This window comes from Ursus arctos, unplaced genomic scaffold, assembly GCF_023065955.2.
Source record: "Ursus arctos isolate Adak ecotype North America unplaced genomic scaffold, UrsArc2.0 scaffold_12, whole genome shotgun sequence".
NCBI lineage: Eukaryota > Metazoa > Chordata > Mammalia > Carnivora > Ursidae > Ursus > Ursus arctos.
Genome location: NW_026622786.1, coordinates 48119391 through 48131494, shown reverse-complemented (window position 1 = coordinate 48131494; position 12104 = coordinate 48119391). Strand labels below are relative to the sequence as shown.

Sequence of the window (12104 nt, the reverse complement as noted above, 5' to 3'; positions counted from 1 at the left end):
ATAAAAATGCCACCTTTCATAGTTCTAAGTAATATGGTAATGTGAGATACAAAAATGACATTTGTTATGAATTGCAATCATCTCTTTAATCCGGGCTTGTTTAAGAGAGAAATAATTGGAATTATTATTGAGGAATAGTCTAAGATAAAGACAGAAGTTCTAATTTTTTTTTTTTTTAATTTAAGGAAGACAGAATGAAAAAGTTGAGTCGTGGGTAAATCATTGCCTAGCATATACAAAGACTTAATACAAAGTTTATGAACTAGCTCGATAAATAAATCACATTAAGCTCGTGGCTACTAAATTAATAGCAAATAAGAATAGATCAAATTGATCTGGTAATAAGCCTTTGGAAAAAGTTATGAAACAGGAAGCTTACCTGTCCTTTCTTACATTGGACATTTTTGAGAATGGTTTCAATTATTTAGTAAACCAGAGTGAGAATTTGTAAAAGGTACAACCTGACGTTAATATAAAGATTACATTTATCATTAAAACACACACAGAACTTTGAGGCAGATGAGGTACAAAACCATCAAGGTAATTAATTTCTTTTGAGTGTGATATAGGCTTAAAGTGCAAAATAATAATAATGATTTTTTTCAGATAAAATTATTAACCTTTTGTAGTGTGCATTGCACAAAACCCTAAGCTAAGAGCACTGATAAGCAAAGTCCCCCAACATGCAGGTGTAAACTAATGAACAGTGGAGAGTTTATGAGCCTTCCTCCAAGATAGTTTGTTCTATTAAAATAACTGGGAGGCCTGGAACCCTGAGGAATATTTGTCATTTTTTAAATGAAATCACTCCTATTTTTGAACAATTTCAACATTACGTGCTACTATTTTTGTCTCTAAATCTGACTCATCAGTTAGAACCTAAATATTATTTTTAGGTTATAATTCTGTTTTAGATTAAAAAAATATATTGGATACAAACTTGGACTAGATATATTATCCCAGGCCAGCTATTTCTTCCAGCTATAATTATTATAATTAAAACCCTTATTATTCTTTGTCTAATTCATTTTCCCGTTAAAAATAATTATTCTAGGTGATGAAATACCTACTTACACTTGGATGTTATCATCCTCTTTGGTCTACTATTATCAGATGTTAAAATATTACTTCCATTTCAAGAACTTCAGTAAGAAGACAGCAAAACTGGGGGCTTTTCTTATGAAACCAAACAGATGCCTATGTTTAAAATGAAATTAAAAGTAATGGAAAGTTTAAATTGGAATCCAAATAAATAACTCTAGACATTTACAAGTGCCTTTATTTCTCTAGTCTGTGCTAAGAGAAAAGCCGCAGAGAAAGATAGAAGAGCGAAACATAATGAGGAAACTTTTAGTCCATATATTTCACTTTAAGAAGTTACATTAACTAGATGTCAATACTCAAAATAACATTGTTTTAGACTCACAAACTTATATAATCTTCCAGAGGAATGTATTCATTAACACCAATTTTGTGTGTGGTGACAATGTGATAATATAATCTGGTATGTTCTAGAAACTTCCCTTTTTTTTCCCAAACTCATTTTGATGTCTACCCATTAGATATATTGACATTATCATATCAACTTTTATTTTGCCATAACATCAAATTCTCATATCAATGCGTGGCTTATGTTTATAAAAGAATTTGAATTTATTTTTCTTTTTCCTACCATCCATATCCACACCCACTGCACACCTAACATTTGAATAATGACTTGCAAAATCCTGGTAAAGACAGGGAATAGGAAAGGTCCCAAGTAAGGAAAAGGGTAAGAGACATGCTAGAAACAGCTGAACTTAAATATACAGATTATGATTATAACTGACAAATAGGTTGTCCATAAAGGCAGAACTCTTTACATGAGTGTCAAAGCTTCAGAAAGAAAGGATGTTCCAGGAAGAAATAAAAGTGGTGGTCATGGGTTTGAGAAAGATTTGGAAAAATGAAAAGATTGGTATGATGCCTGTTTCCCAAGATGTCTTCATGGATGAAGTCTGAGCTATTGGAAGAGAAAGTTATTGAGCTAGAGACAGTGGTAGAGTTAGAGGTAGAATAGAAAGAACAAGAGAGAGAAAGAGAGCAAAGATTTACAGAAGATGTTGAAAGAGCCCATTGTATTTAATAAACACCAGAAAAGGATTTTTATCCAGAGGATATTTTTAAGACCCTTGCAAATCATTGATAAATTGACATATAACCCAGAAGAAATTGTCAATTTTATAAACAGCCCAGACACAGAAGAAAACCAAATCATCAATAGAAAGATACTCAACCTCACATTTCAATTAGGAAAATGTAACATAAATTAACAATGAGATACCATTTCACACCTACAAGGATGTAAAAAGCTAAAACATCACAAATGTCTATGTAGATACACATGGAGGAAACTTACACATGTGAATATAAGAAGATGCATATGCCCTCTGACCCGGCACTTCCAGTCCCAGGTATTTGTCTTGGAGGAACTCACGCCGCTGTGCACAAGCTACCTTGTACACTGTGATTTGTCCTTTTTTTTTTCAGTGCTGCTTATTTTGGTGAAGTAAAATACTTATCTCTTGTCAGGGGACTAACGAATTATGCTTTCTTAAAACTATGGAATACTCTACAACAGTTAAAATTAATGATCTAGAGTTTCATGTTTCAATATGGATAAATCTCAAGAAATATAATTTTGAGTGAAGAAAACCAAGTAGTGAATCATTCATATAATATGAAAACATGTATGTTAATATTCTAAACTCATAAAACAATAGGATACAAATTTAATGGATGCATAAAATGTAGTAAAAGTACAAAAACATGCATGGGAACAGGACATACCAACTTCTGGGTAGGGTTAACTTTAGGGGTGGTCATAGGGGAGAAAGTGAAAGAGAATGGGTTAGGAGGTGCCATTTTTCTGTGATATTTTCTCTCCTTAACCAAAAGAAAGTGGAGGAACTTCCAGTGATGTGGTCTTGGCAGCAAGGTGATTTTTAATCGCCAAAAAATTCCTCCTGAAAAATAAACAAACAAATTAGGATAGCAAATGAAAACTCCATTGACAACATCTAAACAAAACTAGAAAAAGATATTTCCATAAACTTCAGATTATGAACACAAATGATAAGTCACCTCCAGCAACAGAATAAGAACGTGATCAAAGCTGGGTGGTAGGAATAGTGAGAGATGAATGGGGACAACCTGTGTACTCCACAAACCAGCACTTTAACATTTGCCAGCAAATATCCACCTCTAACAGAAGAAGACCCTACATATTCTGGGTGGAGACATGGGAAGACATATCTGAGGAGGACCGGTGAAACTAGGAAAAGTCCCCAGAGTCTCCAGTTTGCAAGTGAATTAAGAAAACTGCACTGTATAGAAAAAAAATTAAAGGTCTGAGCTAATTTCAATTTATAGCTAAATGACCATACAATTAAGCCATGGGTTAACTTCCATCTGTAAGTTAAATGACAGAACAAGGAAGTAAACAGAGAAATCCAGAATGTAAGGCATTCTAGAGGACAACAAAGCCAGTTTCAATAGTTAATGTCTGAGGGGAAAAGGAGGAAGAGAAGGACTTCTTTGAATCAAAAGAGATTATAAGATGTAATCAACTGAAAGTAGGGACCTCGTTTGGATTCTGATTCAAACAAATCAATGAACACATTTTCCAGACCATTTATAATTTGATTTTGGATGAGGTATGAGATGATAACAAAGAAATATTGCCAATTTTATTATGTGATAATAATACTTTTAAAAGGAAAATGCCCACACTTTGTAGAGATTTATATTGAATCATATAGGGGTAAAATTATGCTTCCTGATAGTTGCTGTAAAATATATAAAGAAGGAAAAATGGAAACAGTATTTTAAAAATTGGTTAAGTTATACAAAGCTACATTAATTGAAACAATGTGGTACTGGCATAAAAACAGCTATATAGACCAATGGCATAGAACAGAGAGCCCAGAAATAAACCCGTTTGCATATGGTCAAATGATCTGCAACAAAAGTGCCAAGACTACACAATGGAGGAAAGAACAGTCTCTTCAACAAATGGAATTTGGAAAACTGGATAGTCACATGCAAAAGAATGAACATGGATCCTTACCTCAGACCATATACCAAAAATTAAGTCAGAATAGATTAAAGACCTAAGTGTAAGACATAAAACCATAAAACTGCTAGAAAAAAACAGGGGAAAAGCTTCATGACATTGAATTTGGCAATGGTTTTTTTGGTATGACACCAAAAGTACAGAAGCAAAAGTAGACAAGTGAGATCATATCAGATTCCAATACTTCTGTACATCAAAGAAAATAGTCAGCAGAGTGAAACGCAACCTTCAGATAGGAGAAAATATTTGTAAATTATATATCTGGAGTTATATTTAGACTACATAAAGGACTCCTACATCTCAACAGCGACAACGACAACAACAACAAACAGCCCTATTTAAAAATGGGCAAAAAACTTGAATGGACATTTCTCCAAAATAAATATACAAATGACCAACAAGCATATGAAAAAATGCTTATCTAAAGAAATCATTAGAGAAATGAAAATTGAAATCCCAAAGCAAGATCCCCTCACACCCATTAAGATGGCCAATAACATAAAAACAGAAAATAACTAGTGTTGGTAAGAATATGAAGATATCAGAAGCCTTGTACACTGTTGATGGGAATGTAAAATGGTGCAGCCATTGTGGAAAAACAGTATAGAGGTTCCTCAAAACATTAAAAATACAATTACCATATGATACAGTAGTCCCACTTCTGCATATGTATCCAAAAGAATTGAAAACAGAATCTCAAAGACATACTTGCACACCTGTGTTCATTGAAGCAGTATTCACAATAACCAAGAAGTGAAAGTAACCCAAATGTCTATCAACCAATGAATGTATAAAGAAATTGTGGAAAATGCATACATTGTAATATTATGTAGTGTGAAAAAAGAAGGAAATCCTGTCACATACTACAACATGGATGAACCTTGAAGACATCATGCTAAGTGAAATAAACCAGTCATAAAAAGACAATTACTATATGGTTCCAGTTTTCTGAGATATCTATAACAGTCAAATTCATAATAACAGAAAGTTGAATTGTAGTTACTGGGGACATGGAGGAATGAGAAGTTGTTCAAAGGACATAGAGTTTCAGTTTTACAAGATGAGAAAATTCTAGAGATCCATTCCAAAACAATATGATTATAGTTAGCACTAATGAATTACACACTTAAAAATGGTTAAGAAGGGGGGCACCTCGCTGGCTTGGTCAGTGGAGCATCTGACTCTTGATCTTGGGGTTAAGAGTTCAAGCCCCACGTTGGGTGTAGAGATTACTTGAAAATAAAATCTTTTAAAAAACAGATAAGATGGTAAATATTAAGTTATGTGTTTTTACCACAATTAAAACAAATAATAAATAGATTGAATGAATGTGACAAAAATTTGGTAAATGTTCATGACTTTTTTTCAGAAAAAAAGAAATTTGAAATACGTATGGCAGTGCATTAACATTTGTTCATTTAGAGCAGGGAGCAATTGGGTGTTTTTGTATGCTTGGAACATTTCATGATTCAGAAGAAGTAATGACTATAGAAACTTGACAACATTGGACCTTAAGTTTATTCAGTTTGAGTCCATGGGTCCTAATTCCAAATTATTATAAGAAAGGAAATCCTATACTAATCAATTGTGACCAGTAGAGAAGATCAGATAGTTCAAACAGGACTGTATGAAGATGATGGGTCATTTCCCAGAAAAGTGATTTGGGCTTTGAAGAAACCGAAAATGTTTACTCTAGGTTGGAAGGGCAGAAAGGATTTTTCCCTGTAGATTAAAAACCAAACACAAATGGGTAGTAAGGTCTGGATGCATTTGGCTATCACAATTTGATGCCATTATCTACTCATGCCACTAATAAATCCTGAAACTCCTATGCTATCTTTTTCACTTTCTTGAAAGAGAAAAATACAAACAAAAATGCTTGCAGTATTCCAAGGTATCTACTGCTGTGTCCTGATAGCTAAAGATGATAAATGATCTTTTCTTGAGGAGATGCTAAAAACTTGTCAGTTATATTAATGATCCAGACAAGATGACTCATGAGCTTTTACACAGTGTTATCACTGACTACATAAAAAGAACAAATTGAATGATATTATATTAAAGATAATGGGACAGATGGTAGCTACACTTGTGTTTAACATAAGATAACGTATAAACTTGTCCAATCACTAAATTGTACACCTGAAACTAATATAATATTGTGTGTCTACTATACTCAAATTTGAAAAGAAAAAAGCAGAAATTGATAATAACATCAATATCAAAACAAAATTGCATTCCCTGAATCAAATAGGTTGTAAATGACTATCAGCCTCCCCCACCACCAGTTACTGGGGAAGTCTGCCCTATAATTTTATACCAATTCTTTATTGTTTGCTCTGTATGTTTTTGCATGGTTAGGAGAAGTTTCTGAATATGACCAATAAAGATCTTTTAAAAAGTTTATGATTTACTGTGTATTTTGAAATAATTATAGATTTACCAAAAGTTGCTATAATGTAAAGTCCTTGGGTACCCTCATCTACTTTGTCCCAATGGTTACATCATGCATTAATTATAGTACAATGTCAAAAGCAGGAAATGTATATTGGTACAATGTTGCATATAGTTCTGTGTCATTTTATCATTTGTATAGATTCCTGTAGCCAGCACTGCAATCAAGATACAGAATTCTTCCATTACCACGAAGGTCTACTAGTGTCAGAATCAAATGTAGAACACTTTTTCTTTTCTTTTTTTTTTTCCTTTTATTTACCAGTTTCAAAATGCCAAGTTATACTCTTCCATCTTCCATTATCAAATGTAGAAATCTTTCCTCCCTGTAAGTTTCTTTACTTTTTTTAACTTATAATTGTCTTAAATACTTCCTCTACGTACATTGAGGTCCACCTCAGGAAAGTATACTTCCCACTGACACTGCAAGAAAGAAACTGTTGTCCTGCTGGCTGGTAGTGACAGTTCCCCAACTCGCCTCCTCTAGTATCACTTCTGTGGAGAAGGGAGGGTGCCTCATTACTGCCAGGGGGGGACGGGAGTGCAGGTTCCCAGAAGACTTCCACTGACACTGTCAGAGAGGCTTGCTACTGCTGGATGAGGATGAGAGTCCCATCTCCCAATCTGGCTTCTCTTTCACCACACTGACAGTGCGTTATTACAGCCTGGCAAGGGGAGAAGTCCAGGACCCCACTCAGCTCTTGCTGACAGTGATGGGACTAGAGCTGCATTTTGGTCCACAGTGCACTTCTGAGGTAGGGCAGTTATTATCTAAAAACTTCGTCTAGCTAAACCACCCCTTTCCTTGTCCTTTGCTAGAAGAACTGGATTTTTTTTTAAGGTTATTTATTTATTTATTTGACAGAGAGAGAGACAGCCAGCAAGAGAGGGAACACAAGCAGGGGGAGTGGGAGAGGAAGAAGCAGGCTCCCAGCAGAGCAGGAAGCCTGATGCGGGGCTCGATCCCAGGACCTGGGGATCACGCCCTGGGCCGAAGGCAGACGCTTAACGACTGAGCCACCCAGGTGCCCCAGAACTGGATTTCATGAGGGCTCTTATTTGTCAGTTTCCATTGGTTTTTTCAGGTATGGCTCCTCCAGCACCCAGTCCAGGGTATACAAGTCAAAAGACAACCCAGGGAACCGGCCATCATGATCTTTCTTGGGTTCCCAGATCCACAGTTGGTCAGCCTTCCCCTCTTTACCCCACAGTCTCCTTACGATTGTTTTATGTATCACATCCAGGACTTTTGCCTGCACTTAGGGGAAGGCATAGGGAGAAGGGCATCTATTCCATTGTGGTCCAGAACCAGACACCTGGTGAGATTTTAGAACTTCATGAAGTTTAACTCTGTCCAGGCGTTTTTAAATTTGATTAAGCATTAACCAGCTTTTAGTAAACATTTCTTTGTCATCTAATTTAAGACAACAAGAGACGTGAGTTACGGTGGAGGAACCACCTCACACCAACTCTAAAAGCTAAACTAATAAATTCTGCATATAGTGACAAAGATCAGCCACCTGACAAGTCACCTTCAAAGAACAACGTGATTTCCTTTGGAAAACAGTAGCGACAGGGCTTGACTGTGGCCTAGATACGTACTAAAATAACCAAGGGAAGAAATGTGCGAACTGGTTATTAATGGGAAACCTCAGCGGGGGGGGGGGGGGGTGCTCCAAACCCAATTTTAATACTTTCCATTTCAACATCATTTAGTGAGAAAATGCCCTGAACAGAGGAGTGGATTTCCCAATACTGTATTCTTAGACACTCTGTCCTTAGAAAAATGTATGCACTGGGCCAAGATAATTTGATGGATTCATTCCTTTTGTTCTGTTCCACAAAAAGAAGTAACTTTGCACTTACCTGTTGGACTTCCTGTCAAGTTCTTAGGGAAAATAAGCTGAGAAAAAGGTTCAAACATCTGATACCTGTGGCAACTCTATTTCTCTGTATAATTCTTTAAATTAGCATTCTCACCAGATCTCATGAGTTTCGGTTAGTGCGAGCCAGTCCCCCATTTCCAGACCTTTAAAGCTGAGAAGTAGATGATGAAAAGAGGGACCCAGAGCAGCTTAGTGTCTCCTTGTGAGACTCAGGTGACCTTCCCAAGCACTATCTCTAAACTTCTTAAATTATTCCAATTAAGTTACATATATATATACTTCAAAAACAGGTGAAACTACATTACTTTAACATGAACAGAAATATTAATACCTAATAGACATATAACAGTGAGCCAGGAACTCTAGAGAAAAAATATCCTTAAAGATTAATATTCAAAAGAGTATATATGTTTCCCAAGGTAATCTGACAATCTGATAGCAATCATTATTCCATTCAACAAATATTCACAGAATGCCTTGTACTGTCTCAGGTCTTAGGATAGATCAGGAAAGGCAGCAGACAAAACGCCTGTCTGTGGAACTTGCATTCTAGACAAGACAGAAATAAGACATATAAGTCATATAGATATTAGAAAGCAACACGTACCATGGAAAAGAAAAAGGAAACCAGGGTGAAGGAGACCAAGAGTGTGGAGGTTGGGTGGGGAATGGGCAGGATGCAATGAAAATTAGGATTGTCCAGTTGAGAAGGTGAGATTTTACGCAGATTTAAAAGGGATGAGGCATGTAACCAGGACAGCCAAGGATAAAGCATTGAGGGGCGCCTGGGTAGTGCAGTCGTTAAAGCGTCTGCCTTCCGCTCAGGGCGTGATCCTGGCGTTCCAAGATCGAGTCCCACATCGGGCTCCTCTGCTGGGAGCCTGCTTCTTCCTCTCTCACTCACCTGCTCTGTACCCTCTCTCGCTGGCTGTCTCTCTGTCACATAAATAAATAAAATCTTAAAAAAAAAAAAAAAGGATAAAGCATTGAAGGAGAAAGCAATGGAAAAGATGGTATCAGAGAGGTGATGAGGGTACACAAGACAATGTGGACACATTTTGGCCATTTTTGAAACAGTCTTAAACTGACTGACACAAGAAGCCATTGAAGATATTCTTTAACCTTTTGTTTTGATATAATTTCAAACTTACAGCAAAGTGAAAAGTACAAGGAATACTTTTATTTACATTAGCCAATTGTTTACACTTTTCTCCCAATTGCTTTTGTCATTTTCATTCTCTTGAAATGTAGATAGATAGATAGATAGATAGATAGATAGATGATAGATGATAGATAGATAGATAGATAGATAGATAGATAGATGATAGATAGATGATAGATAGATAGATAGATAGATAGATAGATAGATAGATAGATGATAGATAGATGATAGATAGATAGATGATAGATAGATAGATGATAGATAGATAGATAGATAGATAGATAGATAGATAGATAGATGATAGATAGATATAGATAGATAGATAGATAGATAGATAGATAGATAGATAGATAGATGATAGATAGATATAGATACATAGATAGATAGATAGATAGATAGATAGATAGATAGATAGATAGATGATAGATAGATATAGATAGATAGATAGATAGATAGATAGATAGATAGATAGATAGATAGATGATAGATAGATATAGATAGATAGATGATAGATAGATAGATAGATAGATAGATAGATAGATAGATAGATGATAGATAGATATAGATAGATGATAGATAGATATAGATAGATAGATGATGATAGATAGATAGATAGATAGATAGATAGATAGATAGATAGTTGTTTTTTCTGAACTATTTGGCAGTAAACTGGAGACATTTGTGACCCTTTACCACTAAAGAGTTCTGTGAATATTTTCTAAAAACAAAGGCATTCTCTCTTTCTCTTGCTCTCTGTCAAAATAAATAAATCTTTGAAAAAAGGGGGGCTGGCACCTGGGTGGCTCAGTCGGTTGAGCGTCTGACTCTTGGTTTCCACTCAGGTCATGATCTCCTGGGTTGTGGGATCAAGCCCTGCATCTTGCTTCAGGCTCAGTGGGGAGTCTGAGATTCTCTCCCTCTGCCCCTCACCACACCGGCACAGGTGCTCTCTCTCACTCTCTCAAATTAAATAAATAAATCTTTAAAAAAATAAAAACAAAGGCATCCTGTCACATAACTCCAGTACTATTAGCAACATCAAGAAAATTGATATTGGTAAATGCTGTTATCAAATTTATAGCCTATATTCGAATTTTATCAATTTTCCCAATAATATTCTTTATAGCTATATTTTTCTCTATGACACACAGCCCTGGAATTAATTTTTTCTTTAAGAAGTCTAGGTTCCTTGATAAATAGAAATCAAGATCTAGGTATTAGGTGTGCTCAGTGCTGTCATAACTTTTAGAAAGTCTCAATGAACATATCTAGTATATGTACATGTACACACACATACGGCTGTATCTATAATCACTGCTAAATTATTTTAGCTAGATAGGTAAATATTAAAAATCATAAGTTTATATTGATGTTTTCCATTTCAATTCAATACCAGTGTTTCTTTTTTCCATATTTGTAACTTCCCCTTAAAATACTACTCCCATTGCTTTTGATATATTTACTCATTTGTTTAAGCAAGTTTTAATATTGCTAACCCATATCATGGCAAAAAGCCAACCTATTAACTGAAGTTCAGTATTTGTTTAAAGTTTTTAGAGGTAAAGTTACATGCAATGAAGCATAACTCTTAAGTGTACAATTTGATAATTTTTGACAAATGCTTACACCTGTGTAACCTGCAACCCCTTTACTTCTGTTAAGCATGAAATGAAACCAGCCAGGGAAAAGTCAAGAACATATGCAAAGAGGTGATTATAATAATTGACCAGAGAGTTTTATTTATTTTTTTAAGATTTTATTTTTAAGTCATCACTGCACCCAACATGGGGCTCAAACTCACAACCCCAAGATCAAGAGTCACATGCTCTACCAACTGAGCCAGCCAGGTGCCCCCCAGAGAATTTTAGTGAATCAAGGAGAGGAGTAAGGATATGGGGGCTGGACAATGAAAAGGAGAAAGAATTAGTGGATTTGAGATTCATGCGCGGTTGAAGGATAACATGGGACATTTTCTTGTGATGTGTCATATCTCTGTGACAACATAGTGACTGACACAATAGAGGTTTATTGTCAAAATATGAAAATACATTGAGAATTCATTTGCTTTTGAATAATCCTAATGTCTTATTTTCCCTGGGAACAGCTTTCTTTCTTGAGGCCACTTATAGATTAGTGCATGCATTTATAAATTGCTTTCTACATTTGCTAAGCTTAATATGAATGTGTGAAATAAAAGAGAACACAAAACTTGTCTTATGGTTGTTATTATTTAATTTAGATGGCAATTCAGCACTTCCTACAAAGATGCCATTCAGCTTTACAATGTTAATGAACAATTGCATCACCTTCTGAGAGACTTTTGGTCTTGAAACTTCAATGAGACATTATAGGGTCTCAGTTTAAAATTTTGTATTCTAAAATAATTACAGTAAGTTATAAAGATCCCTCTAAGAATGTAGTGTGAAATGTAAATATGGTTTCTTCTATCTTGCTTGATAGTGAACGATGCCCCCTCCCCTCCAGCAAC

General features: G+C 35.3%; 1 protein-coding gene across 3 annotated transcripts in view; it reads right to left on the bottom strand.

Moving 5' to 3' along the window:
* Positions 1-1261: 1261 nt before the first annotated feature.
* Positions 1262-12104, bottom strand: part of PTGER3 (prostaglandin E receptor 3) — a 176974-nt gene continuing 166131 nt past the window's right edge. For all 3 annotated transcript variants that reach the window (XM_026497816.4, XM_057310561.1, XM_057310559.1), the window contains one exon: positions 1262-3005. In XM_026497816.4, coding sequence (XP_026353601.1) covers positions 2985-3005 — 21 coding nt within the window. In that variant the 3' untranslated portion in view covers positions 1262-2984. The remainder of the gene's footprint in view (positions 3006-12104) is intronic.